This window comes from Sceloporus occidentalis, unplaced genomic scaffold (genome assembly GCF_023333645.1).
Source record: "Sceloporus occidentalis isolate IW3139 unplaced genomic scaffold, rSceOcc1.0.p SCAF_2, whole genome shotgun sequence".
NCBI lineage: Eukaryota > Metazoa > Chordata > Lepidosauria > Squamata > Phrynosomatidae > Sceloporus > Sceloporus occidentalis.
In genome coordinates, this window is record NW_028316982.1 from 76,558,353 (window position 1) to 76,585,805 (window position 27,453).

At 39.5% G+C, this 27,453-nt stretch overlaps 1 protein-coding gene across 3 annotated transcripts in view; it reads left to right on the forward strand.

Moving 5' to 3' along the window:
* Window positions 1–26,477, forward strand: part of PLPP4 (phospholipid phosphatase 4) — a 125,816-nt gene extending 99,339 nt beyond the window's left edge. Inside the window, exons 6-9 of one of the 3 annotated variants that reach the window (XR_016280067.1) lie at window positions 9,364–9,534; window positions 22,717–22,905; window positions 23,305–23,526; window positions 24,037–26,477. Coding sequence is in view for 2 of the 3 variants with exons in the window: in XM_089510052.1 (XP_089366178.1) it covers window positions 9,364–9,534; window positions 22,717–22,905; window positions 23,305–23,450 (506 nt within the window). In the remaining variant the exon portion in view is untranslated. Of the gene's footprint in view, window positions 1–9,363; window positions 9,535–22,716; window positions 22,906–23,304 lie in introns of all 3 variants that reach the window. The other 2 variants (XM_089510052.1, XM_089510053.1) reach the window with 2 other exon arrangements.
* Window positions 26,478–27,453: the final 976 nt, after the last annotated feature.

Here is a 27,453-nt window from a genome sequence, read left to right on the forward strand (position 1 = left end):
TTCAAAGGAATTTCTAAAGAAAGAAGTGGACAGGTTGTCCTTGCAGAAAGCAAAAAAATTCTAAAATTGAAATATCCCAGAGTCTTTGTTTTATTGTATTGGAGATAGAGTCCAATCAAGTATAGCCTGTCTCTGCCTGGAGATCCCTGGTGGTCTACCATTCCAGTGTTAAGCAGATGTGACCTTATGTAGTTTTCAAAGCCAGGCAAGATTGGGTGTGCTCAGGATAGGATGGTGATGATTCTTTTACACAAAACTTACAGCTCTCATTATGGTGATAGTTTCGTAATGCATTGTGCAGATCAGTTAGACTGATCACTACTTCTGGTTTTGTTGTTGATTTTCCCAATAATTTTTACTATGACCCAGTGGCTCAAAGTGTGAGACCACTTAGTGTCTCATGATTGTATGTGTTATTGATATCCCAACCAGGGACTCTTATGGATTCCAACTTACACTTCATTTGCAGAGGCCATAGGAAACACCATATCTTTTAGCATCCAGGCTCCATTATAGAATAAGGAACCTTCCTCTTCAGGCAGCATCAAATAAGGGCAGCATTTGACAAGAGGCACTTGTGCAGCGCTAACTGCAGCCCCATCCCTAATTTACTTCACTTGTCATCTCTCTTGTGAAAGTGACTATTTCAAATTGTTTTGATTAATGAGACATATGAATGTTCTTTTTCTTCAAAGAAAAGCTCTGCTTAATTTTTATGTGAAGTAATCTAGTTCTGTTCAAGGGCATATGGATCTGAAATATAGCTAGCCATTTCGAACTAGATGGTTTGAACTTGCTATCATTCTCAACTGATTTTGGTTCTAGGCTGTTAAGTGGGAAAGCAGCTTGTCGCTTGTGAGAAGAGGGCAAGATTGAAGGGCTTCTGGATGTCATTGGTGGTTCTGTAGCTCATTTGTCTCCTGTCCAGTTCATTACCTCGTGGCAGCCAAACCATGCCAAAGATGGCCATCTGTCTGTTTAGGGTAGGGATGCAATCCATACAAACCTGTACTGCTTTTGGGGGACTACTTTCCCTCACTCTACCTACAACAAGTTTATTTTCTGTAGTAACTGCAGGACTCCATTGTTTCCTTCAAAATAAGTTGTTTGCATCTACCGTTGAAAGGAACTATGGCGGGATACAGACGGGCAAAAAGGGGTGTATTCATGACGTCATGAAGGTAGAGCCTTCAGACGGGCCTTACCTGAATGCCGCCATGAACACGCCCCCCCGCATGCCCCAAGCGGGAAGAAGCGGCATTAAAAAGGTGCTGCTTTTCTCCGCTTCTTTTCCGTTTGATGCGCAGCTGCGCAGCTCCGTCTGTAAGCTGCTGCACCGGTACGCCAGAATTGCTACGCCGCTAATTTAAGTTGCCCATTTAAAAGCTCCGTGTCTGCTGCGTCGCATAATGAGTCGGGGTCCTGGAACATGCGCAGTTTGCAGTCAGGCTTTAATTGCAGCGTCGGCTGCCATGCAGGTGTGGAAGCTGCAGCACAGCTGCAGCGCATTTTAAGACTCGTAACCCTAACCCTAACCCTAACCCTAGAGCAACATGTACGCATGCGCTGCTTGGAAAGTTTGGACTTTAAAGTGAGCCCCTACACACATTCCTGTCCCATTTTCACCTAACAATAAAAACCACTAAAACTGTAAATATTTACATATATACAAGGGAGGTGATGGGGGATGGCAGGGGGACAGCGGTGGCAGCGGCGACAGCTGTGGCTGTGCATTGCAGATTCAGCAGGAGCGCGGGGACCAAAGGAGAGGAGGCATCCATGATGCTGGTGACACTGGCAAAGTGCAAGAGGACAAGGATGCCAACACCAGCTGATCACCAGCTGGCAGGAGACCACCATTGTTCTTGGGCAGAGCGGGGGGAAAAGTTTTAAAGGGGCTTGGGCACTTTAAATGTGCACATAGGCTTTCTGCCGCCGCTGCTTAGCACTGCAGCTGCGCAGCTGCGCATCCGCCAGCCGGCAAAGGAAAAAAAAAGCCCCGTTTTTGGCCGCCCGTGAGGAAGCTGCCTCTCTCTTTGCAGCGTCCTCCGAGGCGGCGGTTTGGAAACTCCGGGTCTGAAACGGCCCCAGGTGAGGCGTCTTCACTGCCCCCCATGTGGAAGCCCCATCTCCTGAGCCACGCCCCCGGGGTGGGCGGTCTGGAGGCTCCGTATTCAGCAGAATACACCTCCAAGACGTCTTCCCCTGCCGGTCTGTATCCTGCCTATAAGGATGTTGGAACCATAAGAGGAATGTTAGTGGTGTGGCATTTGGGTAGGGTGAGGCACCCCACCTCTTCTCACAGAAGTTTCCTTTTCCTGATTTAGGGGAAATTGAGTAAAGTGTAACAATGGAGACAGGAAAATGACTTTTAGAGTGAAAACTGCATCCCTCAGTCTTTAATACAAAACGTTCAAACCAGTACACCACACTGTCTGTATGATGGTAGAAAGTTAACCTATACTCCATTATGATTTCACAATCTGAATCAGTTTTCCCCAGATCTGCTATTTTTCACAAGTGGAGGAGTGCCAGTTAATACTGACCAGAGTGATTTTCTTTAGCTCCTTCAGCCACATATATGTTGTATAGAATTGAAATATGGGAGATTCAATTGTGATTCTTTCAGCATGTCATCACACTTTGTCTGTATGGTGGTGACTGACATAAGTTTTAGTTTTGAGAGAGGTAGGATAAAAATTTTCATAGGAAGTCAAATATATTCTCAGACTAGAAGGCTGGCCCTATTTAAGCCCTGTTTTTCTTCCCTGTGTACTGGAAGTCAGTGCAAGTTGAAAAATTTTCAGTTAGCTGTGCTAGTTTGTTACAGCAAAAACCAATGCCTTGTGGCCCTTTAAAGGCAAACAAATATTATATGAGAAAGTATGCTTTTAAACTGCAATTATGGCGCTGGACAGACGGGCCCTACGGGGCACCGTTGTTACATGCGAGGGGCGGTGCTTCCAGACGCGACTCGCCTCTCGCACGTGACGAGGGCATCAAAATGGTACCGAGCGTGCCACGGTACCCTCCTCCCTCACGGAGAAAAGGGGTTCACGGAACACGCACTCAAACCCCCTACGAGCCCACCCTTCTTATATTTCGTCTTGCACCAAGAATGTTAGTGCCTTACAGTACAGGTTTGGCGGAGCTCTCGTTTTCACCTCCTCTTGCCTCTCCTCCCGGACCAGAAGTCCATGGATATGCTGCTTTTTGTGAGTTCTTTTTGCTGCGCAAGGGAACCGCGCGGTTTGTCCACTGCGGCTCCCTTGCACAGCAAACCAGGGCGGCGGGAGACCGCCCTTTTTGGGCGGCCTGTATCCCGCCTAAAGTTGTAAAATAGCACCTTTGATGATATTTATTGCACAACATTGCCACCGACCTTTATCAGCTGTGTCTCCCAGGGATGGCTATAACATCTCTTTTATTGATGGGGAATACTTGTCAATATGCTCCCAATCGTGTGACAGTCCCATTAGTCCTCATGTTGGAAACATCATTGCTGAGGCAGTTGTAATATTGGCAGCCATGTGGTGTCACAGTCTCCTCCTTTCCCCCTGCTCCTTCCCCCTCATTGCTTTCCCCCTGCCATTGCTCATCTTTATTTTTAATTAAATTGTATTAGCATAAAAAGATAAAATCTATAAAATAACCTCCTGAAAGGCATAGGACAGGGAGGCAAGGTTAAGGGAGAGAACAAAAGAAAATACAATAGCAGTAACAGCCCCAGATGTGTGATTGAAAAGATGTGTGATAATTGCTGCTCACAAACTGCCAAGAATGGGACTTGTGTGATAATGTCCACAATCCCAATTAAACAGAAAGTCCCAAGATTTTGACTCTGTGAGTCCTGGCTCGACATTAGTGGCTTTACATAAGCATTTATGTAACTGATCCAACAGAGCTGCTCTTGTTTGGACTGGCAATTGGATTTAGGCTGGTATTAAACTGCAGGTAATCATTCTCTTAACACGTATACGGGGAAGAAACATACAGTGTCCTGGCATACATGCACACACCTTCACATTTTCTGTTCTCTCTCTCTCTCTCTCTCTCTCTCTTTTTCTTTCTCTCTCATAATCTTGAAGAAATTTTAGTCTTCATTTTGGAAAAAGCAATACAGGAAATGACCATAAGCAACAGTAACAAATCTGTATCACTTCTGAGTATAGATCCTGTACCATATTTTCTATTTAATATAATATTAACACATGTCAGTCCAGTTTGTTTCATAGTCTTTTCCTCCAATGACATTTATTCATTTCGCAAAGAGAGGGGAGAAACTCATTAAAGTCTCTTTTCTAAGAATGACTTGGGAGCCCTGTGGATGTGATCATTTGTGGCATCTTCATGTTGCCTTTGTGTTATAGTTAAAAGGAAAAAGAATCTCTCATACTCTGGGAACTCTCCTGAGACTGCATTTTTTGCAACAGCTAAAACTCAAGGAAGCGTCTTACATAAAGCTGACAATTTTTGTAGTTGTTAGAAACTGATAATAATTATTTTTTATTTTTTTATTAATCACTCCTTTTTTCTTTCTTTCATAAATCCACTTGGTTCATTAAAATAAGCCATATTCAGATTTATCATTTCTTTTACTGTTTTGCTATTCACTTCTATAGTATTACTCTGTGGCATATACCCAGAAAAAGGCATTCATTTGTTTATTCACACACAGAGAAGACTCATGTCTTGCCTTCCATATGACAATAGGAAATCTCATTACTACTGAACCAGTACTATTGAACTAGACTTATAGCCTTTTTGCAAAAGAAAAGAAGTCCAAAACAGAGCAGGAGAGTAGCAGGTTTCTCCATGCCTCTCTGCATGCCATCATAGCACTTCCATTCTCTTCATGAGGGTGACAGTTGTATAAGTATGCTTTTTGTCAAATGGTTTTTGTCCAGCATAACAAAAGGTGTGCTTATAAGACCATATCCCTCGGGAGGAGAACGGAAGTTCTGTGATGGCATGCAGAGAGGCACAAAGAAAGCCACTACTCTCTCGCTCCATTTCAGTTTTGTTTTCTCTTACAGTAAGGCTTTTAGTCAAACCAAGCATTCATCCTTGTAAATTAGACCACAAAAATTAACTAGCTTGCAAACATGTTTCTTAACCTGCTCCGTACAGAAGGTTAACCCTGTCATTAGACAGACTGACCCTACTACTTCAGGTAGCAGATGATGATGAGCAGGAGTGGAAGCCCCTCAGTTGCTCCTCCTGGGCCATGTACCATTTACTTGCCTTGGAGGACAAAGTTGTATAGCCACACAGTCCTTCCTCCAACCCCAAGATACCATGCTGCTTTCAGGTGTGGTGGGACATTTAGTCTTCAGGTATTACTCCAGTGGCTTCTGTAATTCAAATGAAGGTGATCACATAGAGGGAATCCAGAGAGGAAATTGAACGTTCTGCCCATGGCTTACCATCTACTCTTAGTAATCAAAGGCAGACTTGAAAATATATTTTCCCACTGAACTATTGTGTTCCACAAGCCTGTAGTTGGTTGCTGGACTAGAGACAGAATGTTCCATTCCTTCTTTTTTGTTTGAGGAAATGCCCTGGCTTGTTTATGTCAGCCAGTCAAGTGGTTAAGTTCAATGTTACAAAAATTTTCTGGGGCTATAAATATTCCCAAATGAAAAAAAGCTATGATTTGATTGAGATTTAGAAACAAATTTCAATACAGGTATTGTATTGGCAGGTATTGTTCTTCAGATGTTGTTAGTGGTACAGTAATGCGCATCTGATCACTGTTGATAGGATGGGCAAAGTGTGACCTTGTATCTCCAGATTATACATTAGCCTCAGAAAAACTATACATTGGTTCTCCTGGGAGCCCCCAGAAGTGGTAATTCACACTTTAAATGGATTATATAGCCCCCACCCCCACCTGCACACTACATACTGTTCTACATAAAAAGGATTCCTATTTTTCAAAAACAGAAGTGGACTTTTTTTGTTTTTTTTGTTCTTTTTTTGTAGCCCTCAGAGGACCCCATAGACAGAAAATTGGCTCACAGGCCCATCATAGCTGCCCATCACAAGAAATATGGTAAACAAATGAGAGAGCTTGGAATTATTACTTAGAATAAGAATAAGTTTAATATGAAAATATTAGAAGTATCATCCTGTTCCACTTACTTTGTTGTGTGCCTGCAAGTAGTTTCTGACTTATGGGGACCCTACAGTAAGCCTATGATGGGGATCTTTCTTCAGCGGGGTTAACCTTTGTCTTCCTCTGAAATTGAGAGAGTGTGACTTGCCCAAGGTCACCCAATGGGTTTCCATGGCTGAGTGGGAACAGTCAGCCCTTCTTATACATGGATTTTTTATACACAGATTCAAGCATCCATGGTTTGAAAATGTTCAAAAAAAAAGTATAAATTTCAAATATCAAACCTTGATTTTCCAATTTTTATAAGGGGCACCATTTTGCTATGTCACTATATTTAATGGGACTTGAGCATCCACAGATTTTATTATCCACGGGAATCTTGGAAGCAAACCCCAGCATATAACAAGGGTCCACTGTATTTGAACCTTGGTCTTTAGAGTCATACTCCAGTGCTAAGGCCATTATGCTATTCTGATAACTATAATCCACTTTTTCTTAACTGCCCCATCAAAGAAACCTTTGACCAATTCCAGCTGCTCTTATTCAGGCTTTTTTGTTCTGATTTGCTTTCTAATGGGCCAAAGTGCATTGTACATGGTTGGAATCTTATTAGTCAGGGTACAAACATTCAAATACTTAGCCTAAACCTAATTATTAATCCCAAATAAAGCAGACCCATTGAATTCAACTCACCTAAGTGTTGACTTGCTAAATTTCCATTCATGCAATGAGTCAACTCACTGGCAGTGTGTGGGTCTCCTTCATGTGGATTTAGATCTAGATTTATGTGCATTATCGTACAGAAAAGCATTATCATAGGACTATTTGACTGCTTCATACTATCCTTTGCTACAATATGGATCCTTTTAAAACTCTGTTTTCAGAGTTTGTTTTTCCAGATCATTGTCCTTCCCGTGTGAGGTAGTATAAATAGAGCAAAGCTCTTCCTCACATTATTACTCTTGGAACAACTTGGTGAAGTAAGGGGGCTGTAAAGACTCTCCAAAAAGGGCCAGTTTTTGGGGGGGAGTGGCAACCGCACACCCCGACTCCACCCCCAAACTGCCATCATGCTGCCCACTCTACCAGAAGGGGGGCAGCGTGAGAATGCTCCTGCAGCACAACATTTATGCACTCTGTGCCAAAGAAATGGAGAAAAAGCACCACTGCCGTGGCAAGGGTGGCTTTTTGCCATTTCAAAAAGGAGCATGCTTCTTTTTGAGCTGGCAAACTGCCAGATTGGAGCTGCGGCATGTGGTTGCTGCATCCATGATCTGGCATTCAAAGGGGCAGCATTAAGCCGCCCCTTACCCACTATCTGTTTTGCCCCTAAGTTAAGTTGTTAAAAAAGTAGGAATGATCAAGCCATAATTCAGTAGAAACCCAAATCTTTGTCTCTCCAAGTCCAACATTCTGTTCACAACAGAACACACTAGTTCAGTGATATGAAGAAATTAAGCTCACAAGCAAAAACTAGGCATCTGCAATGACCCCAAACCTGACAGGTTCTGTTCTTGGTGAGAGGGAAGCACAACCTATTCACTGAAAGCAGTAACACATAGTGGGACTCCACCCAAAAGTGTTACAATCCTCTTCCTTAATTTTGAGAATTGGTTTTGTAGATTTCATATACTCCCTTTCCCTCCTGTGAATCAGTCCTTAGCATGGCTTCTGGACCCCTTGTTTGAGATGTGTATATTCCATCCTGGATAAACTTAGATTGGGCATGATTAAAAAAAGAAAATTGATATTTGAGCCTCAAATTAAAAATTGAGCAGATTTTTCATCTCAGTGTGTTGTTTTTGTTTCAAAAACTGTGGGTGTGATTAAAGATGAAAAGTCACCCATTGTTAATTGAACATAATCGTTTTCAGGCTTGAAAACTGCCAGAGAGAGAGAGGGGGGTGGAGAGAGAGAGAGAGAGAGAGAGAGAGAGAAAGAAAGGAAGAAAGATTCTAAAATTGTCTCATCTTCAATACGTGGAAATAATTACATTTTTCAATTAATGTGGGGATGTATGTACAGTGGGACATGTGAAGGCCTGTGGCAAGATTTCAGAAAACAAATTAGTCGGTTGTTGGATATGAAGTTGATTTTAATTGGATTTTCCTTTTAAATTACATGCTAGTGTCTAGTTCATTAAAATGTATCACATTGCTTTACAAAAGGATCGGAAGCCCTCTGGATGTTGTTGAACTGCATGGCTAGTGACGAGGATGAGGAGATGTAGTCCAATAACCTTTAATGGGCAAAAGATCCTTCCCTGCTTCCCTACATTATATTTGTGTAAAAATAAATTCCTCTGTTCTCCTGTATTATCAATTGGCATTGGCTTTGCCTCAGGTAAGACACTGCATTATTTATTTCATGTTTTTCCCTTTTTGGGCAAAGAATTATTATATAAAAATGGACATGTTCATTGCTTGTCTCACCATCTCTCAGAATTCCCTTCTGTGTGAGTCATGAACATCTTGCATTATAAAAACCATACATTACAGTTCTAGCACTGTATTTTATCTGAAATCAAGTATAAATATATATTGACATATTTCAGTCATTTATAAATATTTATGCAAAGAATCAAGTGACCACTTCAAGCAGCTCAGTTTGGATGTCATGAGGAGGCAGTGAATTGCTAGTTATTCGATGCATTATGATTGCATTTTTCTTTCTGTGAAACGAGAGGGTACATGTGGGTTTTCAAAATCAAAAGCCAAAATACTTTGCCTTTGGCTACTGTGCACATTGATTTATGAAGGGCATTGTTTGCTGTGCCACTCAAGCAACCAAATATCTTGAGATGGCCATTGATGATCTGAGAATAGTTTGGCAAGCTCTAAGATGGAGATAAATGAAGTAAACAGATACAAATGGGGATAGGTTTAGGACCTATCAATTATTTGCTTACATTTTGATGCTCCAAGGCTCTGGTAATATCAAGAGACTTTACCACTGAAACTTTAATCCATATGTGGCTCTGATTCTAACATGTGCGACACCCTGTGAAATGCCACTAGAAGAAGGTGCGTGTCTTTGCCTTTTAATATTGCAGTTACACTGAACTGTTTGACCAGAAGTACTGTACTCATGAATGACATGCCCCAGTCTCTTGATCTCTTGAGTAGCTGCTTCCCTGGAGAATAATGATTAGATTACCATATGGATATTCCTATAATCAGTCTTTCCTGTCATTCTCCCAACTCTAGTTCACTACCTGGTTCTGCATTTTCTTTTTCCTTTGGCAGTTGCATTTTCAGGCCTTGGCTTTACCACCTTCTACTTGGCTGGAAAATTGCACTGCTTCACTGAGAAAGGTCGTGGGAAAAGCTGGCGGCTGTGTGCAGCAATTCTACCTCTCTATTGTGCCATGATGATTGCTCTGTCACGTATGTGCGATTACAAGCATCACTGGCAAGGTGAGCATGTCAGTCTCTTCTTTACATTAATTGTCCTTGTTCATTGTCTGTTATAGTGGATCTTTTCTTGTATGTTAGGATGAATCAGATGAAGGCATGCTTAGAAGGTCAGAGGTCTATTTTTGGTGAATTGGCTGCACTGCCATATTTTTGGGAACCAGAAATGATGTTCTAATTGTTTTCACTCAGTTGTTGGAGGCAAATTTTGGTTGTTTGCAGGATGGGCTCCCCAAATCAGTGTTATTCAGCAAAAACACATTCCTATTTTGGTCACTTTTCCCCCATGGATTAATGGGTTTGAGGAGGTTGGTGCGGGTCCCAGGGCCACATAGAACCCCTCCTGGTCTGAATGCATCCCAGAGGCCAAACTGTCCCACCCCTGAGGTAGGCACATTATTGGTGTGATCTAGTGTAGGGTAGCTTTCTGTAGTCTGAATCATAATCCTCAAAAGAGTAGATCCATTTAATCAGCTGTTGAATGGTCAGTGCATTGAGTCAGTGGGTCCTTGAGTTTGGACTAACAATAGGATGCAAACATTGTTTCTCAACTATTTCTAAGATATCTGAAGTGGGAGAGAGGTCAGATATAATTTTTTTTTGTTCTAACTCTAATGTCTGCTGAAAAGTAAATCTAATAATAATAATAATAATAATAATAATAATACATTTTATTTGTATACCGCTTTTCCACAGATCAAAGTGGTTTACAGCCATAGAAAACCATTACAACCATAAAAAAACGTTACAAAACATCTCTAGATATTATGTCCAGTGATGCTTATTTCCCAACAGTTTGTCAGAAAATTGTACCATAATTTGGCTCTAATACAGACCCAGAGCCGGTAGTCCATGAATGGAATAGCTCTTTCCATTCATGAAAGGCTCTTGGATCCAATAGAAGTGCCCACAACATAAGGGTGGTGGAAGAAATTTTAATATATTGCCCCTTTCCCTGTTCCCTCATACTGCCTTTGTTCTGGAGATTCCTTCTACTTTCTAAAGAGATTTTTCTGGGAAACAGGAAACTTGGCTGAAGGGAAGTGGTAATATGAAAATTCCCCCTCCTGTCACCAGTAATCGCATCCCACTAGTAGAGATACATTCATGAGTTACAATCCAGCTGTTTATATTACATTGGTCAACAATTACACTGTTTGGTATAAAACAGATAAGAATTGGTGAAGCTCTAAATCTTTCCCCTGCTGATCCCCACTTTGAAAGTCATAGTGCATGTATACTGTAAATATAATATATTTTGATCCACTTTAATGTATCCATCCTACAGAATCCTGGGATTATGTGAGCCACCAGCACTCTTTGACTGAGAAGGCTAAAGACCTTGTAAAAGTAGAAGTCCCAGGATTCCATAGGATGGAGTTATAGCAGTCAAAGTTATGTCAGACTGCATTATTTTTACAGTATAGATGCACCAATAGACTGTTATGCCATTTTTGGAATAAAAGAGAAATGAGAAGAAAAACACATCCCAATTCCATGTTGGAATGATTTTTTAATATTATGTATATTTCACTAATGAACTAAATTTTTGTTCACTAGATGAAACTGGTGAGTCAACCAATCATTAACTAAACCAGATTGGACTCATTTGATTACAAGTTATCTTCCATTGTATCATCTTGAGCAGGTAGCAGTGAGCTGTGGGGAAAAAACTAGGGACTGAATTCTGTTGGGCAGTTACGAATCTGTAACCTAGACTTAGGTAGTCGTGTCTGTTTTGTAATCATGATCCCTAGTTTGGTATGTATGGATTGGGAAAATCCCACAATTTCCACATACCAGGAAGTAGCAGTGAGGTTCTGTTCCCCTGTTGATCAAGAAGCAGTTGTCTGATGGTCCCACTCCTTCTAGCATGAGCAATCTTCAGCATGGTCCTACTTTTGTTTGCCACACCACAGGTCACTCAAAGGTGTGGATGGGACTCTCAGTCATATGCTTCTCAAGTGACAGGAGAACAAAGCCCCATCAATTACAGCAGCTGCTTTCCAGTAAGGTGGCGATTGAGGACATTGGTATGGGATCCATTGCATAGCACTGTAACAATGATGTTTATACATATATAAATCCCCAACAGGATTCCAGCCTCTGTTATTAAACTTACCTGTATCCATTTCCTTTTGACAACTCAGTGTGGATATTTGCTGATTTGAGTAACAGGCATTCTGATTTCCTTCATCAAGTACTACTCCCAGGTACTGGGTGCTTCCAGTAGAGTAGACAGACAGGCAGACAGGCAGCTGTGGCTTATTTCTATATCTAACTGTATTTAACTATGGTTAAATATATATTACAACATTATATTGTAGATTATATACTATCACAATTGAAAATGTGATCATTGTTGACACTGGTATCTGAAATAAATGCTGTAAATGCCCAGAAACTCAGATTAAAAAGGGTAACATGGAGGGTCACCTTGATGTGATTATTACCATTCACAAAGTGGATAAATATCTAAACATTTTCAGACAATATGTATCTACTGTTGTCAGCATTCACATAGGAATTTCAATTATCTCTAAGGCTGCTCTGCATGGCAGAAATAATCTATCTTGATACTGCTTTAACTGCCATGGCTCCATCTTATGGGATTTGTAGTTTGTTGTGGCATCAGAGCTTCCAGACAGAGAAGGCTAAATGTCTTTCAAAACTACAGTCCCCGGAATTCCATAGGATGGAGCCATGACAGTTAAAGTGGTGGCTGGATTATTTCTGCAGTGTAGATGCAGCCTAAATCCTGTATATTCTCTGCATTACATTAATGAATTTTTTGAGTTATATAGTTTAATCTGTTAAAGTCTTTGGGTAGATGTTCCTCTGTTTCTGATAGAAGATGATTGGGAGAAGCAGGCGATTGGGAGAATCCTTATAGTGCTGACTTAATGTCTCCTTGAATAGCTCTCTTCAGTAGAGAGAAATTACACTGCTCATATATCCAACTCTCCCATGCTGATTTTAATATAAATGGGGAAGGTGGGAGAGAAAAGAAACCAAGTTAGAACAAAGTTAATCAAATGACAATCTGGACCTTCCTAACAAATATAACATTTTTAAATCAAAATTTATAAAACCAAGCATTCTAATAAAAATGTTTATTTTCCTAAAATAAATAAATATTCACATTTTATTAATTCTGCTCACTTATGGTTAAAAATATTCCAATAATGAACAGATAATGTGTAATCAAATTCATCTCAAACTGTGACATATTTTTTCCTGACTGGATATGTGAAATACAATATGCTCACAAAATGTATCTGTTAAATTTATGTGAAAAGGCATAGGTACATGTGTCAAAGGGGAGTGGGAGCTAATCTGAACTTTGATGTATAGGTAAGTTCTGAAATGTTCTTTAAAAATCGCTTCTGCCCAAAGCCAGAATTATTCATAGCATGAAATGTGTGCTGTGAGGCAGATAATTGCAGTAACATTTTCTGTATGGTCGAAATAGACTGCACCCAGAGGAATTACTGCTGTGTCCATTACAGTGGCATATGCTTGTCTTTGAAGTTTAAGGAGGTAGAACTGGAAAAACTCTATTTTAGCCAGGTTTTTAGAGAGTGTAGAAGCTGGGGACTGCATTAACAACATGTTTTTCTGCAAGTGACCTTAGCACTACCTGAAACAAGCACAACCCAAAGGAGGATCCTAAATCATTCAGTAAAATATACCTACAGGCTTTGTTGTTCAGCTGTTGTCTTGTATGCTGAGGAGACAGCATAAAAATTCAATTGTGTTGAATTACCTGTGGCTTTGTGATAAGAGCTTAAACTGCCCAGTGGGGAACAAGCAAGAACCATCAACTTTGATTTTTATGGGGCATAGGGACTGTAAGTGAAAAGCAAAGAGGGCAGCCTTACATTGAGAAGTCATAGCTAAGTGTGATAAAATTAATATTCTCTGCTTCTTTAAGCGCTAATGGAAAATACAGTATTTATGTTTGTTTGTATTGGACGACTATTGGTGAACAAGCACAAATGAACTTACATCATTATGAATTTCAAGGATGTAGGTAATTAATTTAACAAAGTTGGGGGGGGGGTCCTGTTTCAGAAAAGAGTGCAATTTATTTTTCCACCAAGGTACACAGAAATAATTACATTGGATGAAAGGGCCACTCACCGTCAGTACTAAAACTGGGACAGCAACCTTTCTTTTGTATTGTTCCCTTTTGATGGAAAAGAAGAAAAATGCCTTTGAAAATAGACTTGTTTGAGATGATTCCAAGAAATTCAAAGTTACAGACCTTCTCATGAGGAAGGAGGTAACCAAATATGCATCATATAAACACTGTTCATGTTGAACTTCCCCTTACATTTCAGATTGTTATTGCTGTTAGTAGAAAGCATCAGTTAGTCACTGGTAGGATCTGAGGGCCCTATGAAGCAATCTGCTTTTCCTTGAGATTCCTTTGTGGCATCTAAAATTTTCCTGTTTGAGGATACTTTTCCTTCAGCATGACTTTAGTGTCATTTTGTTTATGGTCACCCTCTGATCGTTCAACATCATAATAGCAGTTAAGAGACTTGGTGCAGTTTAGGACAATTCATCTGCACTGAAGGCAGTTCTCACCTATCACTAACTGAAAGTCCATTAGAGTCTATAATCTTTGGAGACTTGTTCCTGGGTTCATTAAAATATATTAGAATCAGTTCCAGGCAAACATCCCCCAGAAGAGACTTCTAAAGATGGCTCACTATAAGTTAAAAGGCTGATTGATGTTAGGGAAGATTATTCTTTGAGTACCCAGTGGTAGGTCCACAATATAATTACCAGTTTGAACCTTGGTGGAAGAGCCCTGGTAGTCCCCATTCCCTCATATCATTGAAGGTCATACTATTTCAAGGAATCTTTGAGGCATAAAATATGCTGTCATATAATAAAAAGGCATAATATTACTAGGCACCTTTGAGGCATGCATTATAAATCATTACATAGCAGTGGATAGGGCAGAGTTGACATTGATCTTTTTAACTATCTTCTGGTAAGATTGTGCTGTTTTATTTTCTTATGTGATAAAGAAGTCCAGGTTTCCCAAGTGTTTCCATTTCTACTGCCTCAGTGCCAGTATAATAAATTCTGAAGCACGTACCTTAGGGTCTGAATTTGTCAAGACAAGTGAGAAACATGAGATCTCCAAAAGTACATGACATTCCTTCAGTGTCTCAGAATTTCCTGTGTTTTACAAGTGTGGGTAATCCAGGAATCTTGCAAAGAAAGATGTGAGCTGGGAGACAGTTTTATGCATCATTTATTTGCCTTATTCTTTCCGTTAACTAGTCTACCTCTGTTGGACTTCTGACAGTGGAATGTAAAAGACACTGTAGTGCCAATACCTGTACATCTAGCACTGTGTTTGAAGCAGCAATACTATCATTTATTTATTTATTTATTAAAAATCATTTAAAAATTCCTTCCCCATAAAAAAGGGCTAGTTCCCACCATCCAGGTGGATAACACATTACTAAGTTACCTTTTACACAATCAATTGGGCATAGCGCATTACTAAGAGCATAACACATTACTAAGTTGCCTTTTACATGATCAATTTGGATATTAAAATATATTTTATCTCTCTTCTGATCTAAGAAAGATACGATAGTCCAGTTAGTTTCCTGCTTTAATTGTCACCTACTGCAAGCTTCTTTTCCTTTAGTCCTTTAAAGAATTTTCTTTTTACAAAATGTGAGAGTAGAAACCCAATAGGGGATTTAGTCATGGTTTGAGGATATTCGAGTGTGAATTTGCTTGAATGTCTCATATTTTTGAACCTGCTTAATTTAAATCTCCCTGTACCCAAGTACCATATATCTTAGCATTGGTTGTTTGGTTGACAGGTTGGCTGATGCCAGTATGTTAACAGCATATACTGTACCTTGAAGACACATTTTTAAATCAATGAAATTTTGAGGGTAAGAAAATGTTACGCCTGTTGGATTAGGGGTAGTTTCTTGTAATGTTAACTACTTTGGCAGAAAGATGAAGGCTGGCTCAGTAAGCGGAGTTTGTAAAGAAATGTGCTGAATGTCTTGCATATTCTTTTGAGCCCACCTTTGTTATACAAGGCAAACAGGCAGTATTCAAGTTATATGTCTGAAAAGTTTACTAGATATACTGAAACATGTATTCTGAACATATATACATAGATAGCCCTAATTCTAAGGGGAACTAAGAGGAGGAGCAGAGCTGACACTCACCATCTTGAAGAAAAAAGATAGGAGTCTTTGCATCTGCACTGCAGAAATAAACCTCTTTCACACTGCTTGAACTGCCATGGCTCAATGCTATGGAGTTCTGCAATTTGTAGTTTTGTGAGGTATTTCACCTTCTCTGTAAGACAGCTTTGGTGGCAAAACAAACTACAAAGAAGGATTCCATAGCACTGAGCCATGGCAGTTAAAGTGGTGTCAAACTGCATTAATTCTGCAGTGCATATGCAGCCTTTATGTGATGACAGACACATGAGAGTTTCTGGGGTCACATGTTCTAGTTATTTAGATGCATTGATTATTAGGGGCCATTCATTACAATCTGTTACAATTATTTATTGAGACCATGCATTAAAATCTATGGTTAAGCAAATGGGAAAAGCTTCAGAGATAGTGTGAACAGAACACAGGCATACAAGAATGCCATATACTGCTTGGTGCCCCTTTTGCTCTAATTGCAAATGGGAGATAGGTGTGAAGAGAATGTGTGATTGGAGCAGTAACACCTAACGTTTCTCTTTAGAAGCCTAGGTTAAAAATTATAGACTCGCAACTGATGGGAATTCTTTGGAGCCACAACACAAAATCTTATTTTGTCTTATACAACCAGTTGTGTTAGTCGTGGAGTATTAAATGCCACATGGTTTGGTGTGCAAACTTCTACGACACAGTGATGCTGAGAAAATAGAAAAAAATCAGTTGTATTATTTGAGGTTTCTCTAAAATGGCCACATCCTCCTCCTATTTTATCTTCACTATTTTGGCAATATAAACATTTCTATTTAAGATAAAAAGACATGCTTGCCCAGCAGCCATGCTATATTCAGAACAGAAGACACTGTTCCCCCCAGCAGCAGCCTATTCAGGGCTTGACATGGCTGCTGGGTGAGCAAAAAAATGAGGCCAGCAACTGCACCATTCCTACTGAGTATACCACCCCACCTAGTATAAACCCGTGGGATATCATCCAGTGTGGCCTGAACCATCTGCACTCACATAATGATACCCTTGAGTATTTCTGTCTTGAATTTCACCATCTTGAAGATTAGCTGGAGCTGACCTTGAGTGTAGTCAAGAACAGCTGGAACCAAGTTGAAGAAGGTTGTTTAAGATAATATCAGTTGGTATCTGTGTAGTTCTAAAATGCATGCTCTCATTCCAAAAGAGTCTTATTGCGCTTTAAAAATTAAGTATATTATTGCATATAAACTAAAGTCTACTTCATCAGATGCATGAAAGGTTATTCTGATAGAATGCAGACATAGTGTGGGTGGGAATAGTGAAATTGAAGGGAATTGAAATTCTAAAAATACAGCAGTTATGTGGTTGATGGTGACTTTTTCAAACAGTGCTGATGCTAGACTTGCCAAGTTATCTTGCATCAGTTATTGGGTTAATACATGTAGGGTACTAAAAACCCAGTAGCACATTTCAGGTTACAGGTGATAGAATGGAAGCTCCTGATAAATGGTAAAGTAGCATTGTTGTGCTGCACTCTCCCGCTGAAGTTCTTTTTTTTTCAACAATGGCCAATTTTAAGTTAGTACTAGAGAGTACTGGGAGGTTAAAATCCCCTTAGTGGTTTTTGAATGATGCCATTTGTGGGAATTACTCTTGGAGGTGGGAAGATGCCAAGCCATTTACACAGTACAGTTGTCTTTGAAACCCTCACAATGGATGCAGCGCTAGAGATGCTGACAGCATGAAACCATATGTAGTATCCAACTGTTTTCCTCAAAAGTTCTCTTTTGATGAAGTTTTCTTTCTGTACTGAAAGTACCATCCTGGATAGCCCAGCATATTTGAAGTGGTGCTACACATCATGAGTATAGAAGGAATGTAAAGATCCTTTTGGTTTGAACCATACTAAGCTACCACAAGTCCATTCTTAAATTTTGATAGGTTTTCTCTTGTCCCCCCCCCCTTGATGTTTATTTTTCATAGAATTTTACACAGAATTCCACATAAAGCCTCAATACAAGGGTGCTAGAATTTTCTCCCCCCCCCCCCATAAAACAAAAGGAGACAAACAACAATAACCACCATGCAGATTCAACTCCATGTTTCTTGAACATACTTGTGCCAACTAGACAACGGTCACACTTGGACCATCAGCCTTCTACCAATTTGAAATCATTGTAAATAAAGCAATTACTGTTTTTGTTATAAGTTTTTTAAAAGAACATAATTTAATTCATCATATATGAAGCTCACACGTCATATGTCCTATTTCACTGCTGACTATTGTTTTCTTTACAGCTTATTAGAACCCAAGTGCTCCTTAGGTGTTTGAGCCTAGCACTTAAATTAGGCAATGACTGGTTTTAAATAAGCACGACAAGAGAATTATAGCTGCTCTCATGCTTACAAGTAAGCCCAGGTTACTGGCCTTCTTATCCTTAGTTATGAAGTGAAATTCCAGACAGAGATACTCAGGATGCAAGCTGGACTGAAATAACTGTGGACTTCACAATAAATAGGTATTTATTACAGTTGGCTCTCCTTATCTATGGGTCCTGCACCTATGGATTCAACCAACTGCAGATTGAAAATATTTTTTAAATATCCAAGAAGCAAACCTTTTGTGTTATTCGCCATTTTATATAGAGGGCACCATTTTTTTACTCCATTGTGTACAATGGGACTTGAACATCCACAGGTTTTGGTATCTACAGGGCATCCTGGAACCAAACCCCAGTTGATATCAATGGCTCACTGTAATATGTCCCTGGCTGGTATGCTTGAATGTTCAAATGTGAATATATTAATGAGTGCTTTTAAATTGTGATAGATCCTGGCATCAATCACTGTGTGATTCCTTGCATCCAAGGAAAGGCTGATTTTTTTTCCTCTTCCAAGTGTGGCCAAAATGAAGACTGCACACACCATTCTTGTATGGCTTAGAAAACATGGGAACCAGTGGGACCATTTAAATTTCCTAGGTGTACAGTATGTGCATGTGTTTCTTGGTCATTTTAGTTTTAATTACACTGGGAGGAAAAACATTGTCACCCCATATATTTCATTGCCACACACACACACACACACACACATCTTTACTTACTGTATATACTCATTTATAAGTCTAAAAATTTAGGTTAAAAAAATTGACTCCAAAACCTGAGTCAATTTATCCACAGGTCAATGTAAGTACTGTACTTTAAATCATATATATATGTAAAACCATCCTCTGGTGAAAGGCAAGAGTTTAATCTGCCCTCAAAGCACTGGTCCCCTATCTACTCTCTCATCCATCCAACATTTAGTATGAACACAAATTGTTATCCCTGCAAGGAACTTTGTAAGTTCTTTGGCATTGTTTTCCTTTGCTTTGTCCTTTACATCCTTCATTACATGTCCCTACATTTTACACTCAACCTATCCACGGGTCATATCAAAATCCATAATTTTGACCCCAAAACCTGCTGCCGACTTATACATGAGGCTGACCTATAGTTGAGTATATACGGTAATAAATACCACACTGTAGGCATTAACTGTACTTTAGCCATGAGATGCTACTTTTACGACAGAATCCGAACAATTTCTACCATACTATCCTGAGCACATCCAATCTCAGCTGATTTTAGAAGCTCAGCAGGGTTAGACCTGGCTGGTATTTGGATGTGAAACCATTAGGCATCTCCAGGGAGATCTAGGAAGGAATTTACAGTGGGTAGATGAACCAGTGATCTGACTTGGTATAAGACAGCTTCCTATGATGTCATTTCTTCAGCTGTTCGAAGGCTTTTCAGTTACTCACCATGTAGCTGAAATGTTAATACTGCTACTAATGGATCTGTAGGTTTTTATTTGTGAAATACTGAAAAGTGGTTTCACATGCAGAATTTGCAAAATTTATTTTTGAACACTGTCCAGAATCCACCAGATAGCACAGTCACTGGTCATGGTGGCTGGGGACTCTGAGGGTTGTAGTACATAAATAATGTCCCCATGTTTTGGTCATATGATTATACAGTACATTGGCCAGATACAACCTAGTTTCTACTTTGAATAAATTTAGCCTGTAATCGCAATACAATCCAACAGGTAGATAAACCCTTGAGCAGCTCTTACTTGTAAATACTGAGTGAGAAGTCAGCAGAGGTAAAAAGGAAAGGGAGAGGTTGGGAGGGGGATACACATAGGGTATATTTTTTGTATATTTATTGGGGTTTTGTGTGTTTTCTTTTGTATTTTGTATTCTATTTGTTTGTTTGTTGTTGATTGTAGTTTTTTCCTTTATGTAATAATGAATTACCAATAAAATTTAGTTAAGAAAAAAAGAGAACTTTACAGTTATCAGACTAGAGCAAAGCTAGGTGTGACACATGTGACATGATCAAATTTCTGAATTTTGATCCCTTCTTCTTTGCACAGGCACTGTGGGTGTTTTTTTCTTAGTGGTGTGGAAAGTTTCACAGAGGAAGGGCGAGAAAGAAAGCTCTGTTGCGCTAGCAGACAGCTGTTAGTGTGGCATTGGATTTGGGCCATTGATGTAGATGGAAATGTTCTTCAAGCCTGCTGAGCTTGCTGCTTGATATTCATATGTGGTTCTATCAGTGACAACCTGAGATGCATACAGATCTCTTGGGTGCCAGAGGATCTTCAATGTTTGCTTGTGTTGTTTGATCTTTTTTTTTTTAATGTTTATTTGCAAGGGGAAAGGGGATACAAACATTCTTCTAAATGCTAAGTAGTCTGAATAGAAAAAGTAGCAAAAAACAAAACAAAACAAAAACCAAGGAGACACTGATTATTTAATGAAACAGCACTGCAGTTAATTTTGTTTAGAAACTCCTAAAAGGTTGAGTGAAGAAGACGTAAACATGATATGATGTGTTTTAATTGATTTTCCTTGTAATTCTTGATGGAAAACTGCCATTAAGGGTTGTTTTGTTTTGTTTTGTTTTGTTTTGTTTTAAAAAGGCATAAGACATATTGTACTAATGCCTTGGTTTATTATATCTAAGACAATAAAAGCAAGATATTAAAAGTACTAATAAGGATCTGATGTCTCCTATTTGAGTGCACAAAAATAACTGTGGCAGAGTTTAATCAAGATGGAAGAAATCTGTGATGGTCAGAGATAATATATCATTTTTCAGCATCAGCTCAACAAACACAATCCAAAAGAACATGCTTTGTTTGGGTTCTGTACTCTCATTGCTTAATAAAAATTTGCTCATTGTTCCTCATGGCTTCAGGTTATGTAGTCTCTAAAGTTGCAGCCCTGTGATCCTTTACTGTATAGGCTCTTTTGGATCACCTCTTCACTGGGAAGAGAAATTGTTTTGTCCCTAGAAAGAGAGATTTGGTCAGGGAATTTAGCCAGGGTCAGACTGGATTCACACAATCTCCAAACCCCCAGCAGCTACCTACACCGTAAATAGTAAACAAACCTACACATACGAGGGCTGACACATACCAGCCCTAAAGCTATGATGCTAAAGGTGTATCTGCACTGTAAAAATAATGCAGTTTGACACCACTTTTAACTGCCATGTCTCCATTTTATAGAATCCTGGGATTTATAGTTTGTTGAGGCACCAGCACTCTGGCAGAGAAGGCTAAAAACCTTGTAAAACAACATATCCCAGGATTCCATAGGAGCTACAGTACTTAAAGTGGTGTCAAATTGCATTATTTCTACAGTGTAGATGCACCCTAAGACAAAGGTCGGTAATTTCTGAAGATCTGGGAGTCATTTCTGTCCTCCCCCAGACAATACATAGAGGCTGGTAGGAAAACTGAGAAATGTATAATGGTCATACACAGTCATCTTGGGACAATTTTCTTTTTTAAAAGAAATGGTTTGGCATGTGTCACCTTGTATGAGTTCTAGGGCAGTACCAGGGGCCTAAGGGTACTGGCTGCAGCAGACTCAGTGGTGATATTGTGGGTAACATGACTTCTCAAAAAGCACTGTTGTGGCACAAGATTCATGCAGATTTCATAACTTCTGATATTTGGTGACCTGATATTTGGTCTTCTTCTCTCCTCACATTCCTTCAGTACAGCTGTAAAGAAGAATTCAGAATTCATTTGTAATTAATTCTAACAATTTAGGATATATATACAGTATCTATAGGAGAGAGAGAGAGAGCGCAATAGCTAGAATCCTGTATGACATTTATGTACTACATAGCACTGTAACTACAGTGCTGTGTGGTTAATCTTGGCCTGCCCCCCACTTCTCTGCTTACTAAACAGCAGCTGCTGCAACTGATGGGGGTCCATTCCTCTTGGAGTCCATCCCCCCTTTGCTCAGGAAGCAGGGGGCTACCATTCCCATTTCTCTTATGAATATTGTCTGGTGTAACAGACAGAAATAGGACTCTTGCCACAATTCCCACTTGCACTAGAGGTTGCTCATGGATGTGAAGAGGGCAATCAGCAGCTTCACAAATGACAGGAGCACAGACCCCTGTTGATTACAGAAGCTGCTTCCCTCATAAATGCAGACTGTGAGACTTTCACAGCCCCTAAATGATGGGCTGTTATGAATACATAACAGTCACAAGTGTGTAACTCCACATTATGCATTCATAACTGTGATATAGGACTCCAGCCTTTAGTTCCTCTTAAATAACTATGGTTTCAATGAAGCAAGCCAACCTCAAGCTATGCTTAATTAATCTGACGTTTTTAAAAAACAACAACAATGAAGATCAACAGCAATTTAGATTTTGAGCAACATGGTAAACTGCAGCTAATCTGAAGTGGAAAATCTCCCACAATAGGATTTTGTGGCTATGCCAGAAGAGGAGAGGTAAGTGCACAGACCTGTTGTTCTTATCACAGTAAACTATAGTTATCATTTCTTTTCCCTCCTAAATTTTAAAATACATATGTGACCTTGGAGCAGTGTCCATTTGTAGGTGGTTTCCACAACAATATATGATTTTCTTTAAAAAAAATATTTTTGTCTTCCTCCCCTCCCCCCCTTCCCTAGATGCCTTTGTTGGAGGTGTCATTGGCCTGATCTTTGCATACATTTGCTACAGACAGCACTATCCTCCATTGGGAAATCTGGCTTGTCACAAGCCTTACGTCAGCCTGCTGATTCAGACATCATTGAAGAAAGAAGAGGTCCCTACCACAGATAATGCCACCAGTCTGCCACTAGAAGGGATAACAGAAGGTCCAGTATGACTAATACACATGCAGGATGAACTTTTAGCCCTTTCATACATTCCTCCAATCCAAACTGGTCTCTTTGCATAATTAATGTCTCTTTAACAGTTGTGATTCTGTCATAATCTCTTCTTACTTTTACAGAATTTCTTCTTTGCACTCATTTTAACTTTTGTTCTTCTTTGATTTCTCCCCTCTTTTCCATACAAAACTTTAAATAAATAAATTCACAGAAAGAATATTTCTAACAAACACAAACATAATTATGATGGTAGAGACTGCGCCAAAACCATTGTGATGCCATTAATTACTACTAATCTCTATTTATATGACACTTTTAATGTGTTACAAATCCATAGCTTGCAACAGCCCTACAAGGTCAGTCATTATTATTCCCATTTTATAGATGGGTGGCAGAGGCTGGAAGAGAATGATTTGCCTAAGATCACTCAGGAACCTGTAGCTGAGCAAGAATACGGGCATGGACCAGGACCAATTTTTACTCCCATGGACCAGATTGACTGCAAAGAGGTTGTAAATGTCTTCTGCTAAGAAGTGATAAACATTCTGAACTGAGTCTGACTCCATCCCTGCCATCCCTGAAGACCTTCAACATGTATAAAAAAAGGTTTATTTCTTTTTTTATCCCATCGATTGGTATGCAATTACAACAACCTTCTGTTTATCTGTTGGTTGTGTGAATATTTTTTGTGTGCTGTCCATCATGTTTGACAGGGTTATTCACAGCTAGCTGTAATAAAATAATGGATTTAAATATACAAAAGCCTGAAAGCTGGAGAATGCCAGGATTACAGGCATAAGTCGTTCCTGAAGATGATGTTGACAGCATGCTTGTGCAAAGCTGTTGAAGCTATCAGCTGGCAATAACGTATATTGGAAGGATCACTTTGGATCCCTGGATTAGCACGTTAGTGCATATGCCCCCCCCCCCCCCATGAGAGTTATATAGTAATTCACTTTCAAATTAAACAACTCGTTTCAAAACAGCCAGCTGCAATCCTTTTAAAAAACAATACACAACATATCCAGAAATCTGAAAATGAAAAGAACTCTTTTGTGTGTATGTGTGCGAAAAAATGAGTTACCATCATTCCTCTTTAATAATTTCTCTTTATAGGCTAAAGCACTGGCAATCCCACTTTGCTTGCTTCCACCTCTCCTACAGCACTATTTACTTAGCGATTTTGTTGTTGTTGTTGTTGATCTGCATCTGCTATTCTGAATCAAAGCATCACAACAGGATGGCAATGACATTACTGCACATGCATGCAAGAAGGGGATAAACTGGTAGCATACCTGCTAGCAACTGTTGGCCTCATTCTAACACTGTGCAAAAAGAGAAAAAACTCCCAGAAGAGCATGCTGTAGATTTTGTAGAGACATATCACTCATGTATATTCTTGGGCACTTCAGCAGTAATGCAAGGTTACCATGAACGTTGGAATTCTATCTTCTTCCAACAGATGGGCAAAAAAATCTATATATTTCCTTGGAAATAAAAAGGAGGGATTGCATCTTGGGTTCATGAACCTGCAATGATACATCACCAGAACAAAACTGCACTTATTAAGAATGGACATCATGTTAACTATTCCAGAAACCTCTCTCTAGATCTTGGATTTCTCTGCAAAAAAACTTCCTGAAGTCATTGGCCACTGCTATGTAAAGTGCATAGATTGTTGAATTCTTCTCAGAGCTCAGAAAAGTTCATTTTAGATTACAATTCTATGAATCCTTCACTTAATACTGACTGTGATAGATGGGGAATTTGGGGAGTTACAACCCTGCTTTTTCTTTTCTCAGTTGCCACATTATAATTATCCCAGCCCCATTATCTGAATGCAAGATTCTGGTTTTGAGAACTGTCGCGTGTCAACTCCCTTGTGCCAAGTTCAGCCAGTGGTGCATGGGTGGAAGTCTCTGTCACCCTCGCCAGGAACAGAGCAATCATGAGTGGTAGATCTACATTAGTTATTACTACTTTCTGTCAGTACTATCTTAGGTTTTTCTGCAGTGAAGTTGTAGAAATTGCCATTTCCTACTTTTTTTGTTAAGAAAGGATGTGAAAAGAATATTATGGAGGAAGATGTTCTATATAATAATCTGACAGTGGGCCTTTTTTTCTTTCTTGACTTAACTAGACTAATGGAGGCAGCTTTGATCAGTGCTATCCATTATGGTGCTTTACACTGGATGGAATTGCTGCCATACCTATTCTTATGTCTAATGTGTGCCTGAAGGCCTATGCATCAGCTGTTTGGTGATTCAACAAGTTTTGCGTCTCTCTGTGAAAACTGGACACTTTCTTTGTTCTCTTTCTTGTGGAGGGTATTTGCCCCCCTGTAAATTGCTGGTTGATAACAATGATCTTTTGGTAACAGGAATAGTAGTAGGTCCTTTGCAAAATAAATCCATTGCAGAAAATAAAAATGAATAATTAAAAGAAGAGAGCACTAAATTCTTGTACTAAAATATATCATACATTTGACAGACAGTATTAAAAAGTTTGATAGCATTCAATAGGGAAGAAACCTTTATATTTCTAAATATTCTATGGAAAAGATGCTGCAATGGATGAAATGGCAGTGGAGGGGAGAGATATGAATGGGTGAAGTGCTAATGTACTATCAGGAGCTGCCTTTATTCAATAAATATGCAATAGCATAAGCCACATAAACTTTTGTGGGTTTGGGAAGATTTAGAGTAATTGTCCCCAATGATCAGATAACTTCCACATTTTGTAAATCCCTTCTATTACTGTTATTATTACTGCAATGATCATATATTTTAAAAAGCTCTTAGAGAATAAAATCTTTAAGAGAGGTGCTCTGCTTTTCTTTTCTTTTTTTTTTAAAAAAAATCCAAATATTTTTCTGTGCATAAGAAAAGTAATCACAAACCTGAGGTGTGCCAACTAAATTGGAGGGAGGTTTGTGGTAATGGCCCAGTTGTAGTTAGTCTCTGTTGTTAGTTTCTGTTGTCTTTTAGTGAAATGCCATTGTTGTGGCCAATGAGGAATCATAAATCGAGATGCCTCACCCTGATGGAGATGTGTCCTCCCATGTACTGGCCATGTTTATGGATATCTCCCCTTAAAAACAAAGTGTTGTTAGTATTGCTGACTTAAAGTCATTCCTAGATGTTTAGCTTCTCTTATGCCTTTAAGTGTCCTGATGAGTTCAGTTCATTAAGGGTGCGATTTTACTGCAAAAGTGTGCCTTTCCCTATGCTTCCATTTCCATTAGCTGGCGATATCATGTTGATCCTACTATGTATGCCCCACGTAGGCTAGCATTAAAACAAATAACCTGAAGTTGACACACTGTGTTTTTAACAAGGGCTCATTGAAGCAACTCTCACAGCTGCTATGGAGGTTGATTACTACCAAGTGATTTAATCCATGTCCAGAATTTTCTTGGTACCCTATTTACAGGAACATATTCCACACATTTCCAGTTTAGAAGCCAGATAGCATCTATTTATGGCAAGTAATTTGTGTGACACTGTTCATTATGTAGAGCATCTGACTTCTGCTGTGCCACCTTGACGTCTTGTGTGCGTGTGTGTGTGGGGGGGGGGGGGGGGTTTGCAGTACCATGGCAAAATGGACATGGGGGTAAGAATGTCAACAAGCCTCATTCATGTATTGATTTGAATGTAGACACTGCTGCTAGCATTCAGACCCTGGCTCAGTTCACATAATAATGTTGGACTATCATTCATCATTGTTAATGGCTAACTGTCTCTCTTCTTTTCATAAAGCTTCTCCCCTTATTTTCTAGTGACAGCTTGAAGATGGAAAGCTAAAGTCAATAGTTAGTCTATATTAGAACAGAGGGAGCCAGCATGGTGTAATGGTTTGAGCATTCAGTTACAACTTGGAAGACCAGGATCTGAATCCTCACTAGGGCATGGAAACTCTCTTGGTGACTGTGAGCAAGTCACACTCCGTCAGCCTCAGAGGAAGGCAAAGGCAAACCCACTGTGAACAAATGGGCACACAACAACAACAATTAGAACCTCCCTCCCTCCCCCCCCCCAAAAAAAAATCCCTTAGTTTTAATCCAACGTCAAGACACTTTGGATCCTATGTTGGAATAAAGGTCAAATATAAATTAAATAAATCATCAATAAATGGGGGCTGAGATTTTGCATTGGGTGACTCAGCTATAGAGATGTACCTATGACGTCTCCTGATGTTACCCTCCAAATTCCTACCATTGAAGGCTGGTGCCTTAAAATGGCTATGTTGGGGTGTGGCTATTAGGCTTCTAAGATGGGATTTGGGGAGCACTTTTGGTCACTGTAATAATGCAACATCTGTAAACATGAATTGGAACAATTATAATATTTTTAAGTCAGGCTTATGACATCGTAATTACTGAACAGGATGCCAGCCAGGATTTACATATACTGTATGACATCTTACCATTCAGTAATTTATTCAGCAAATCCTAATATGTCTCACTCTTTCCTTCTGGATACAGTTAAAATCTAGCTATTAAATGGCTTTCCAGGTAATAATTTTCCAGAA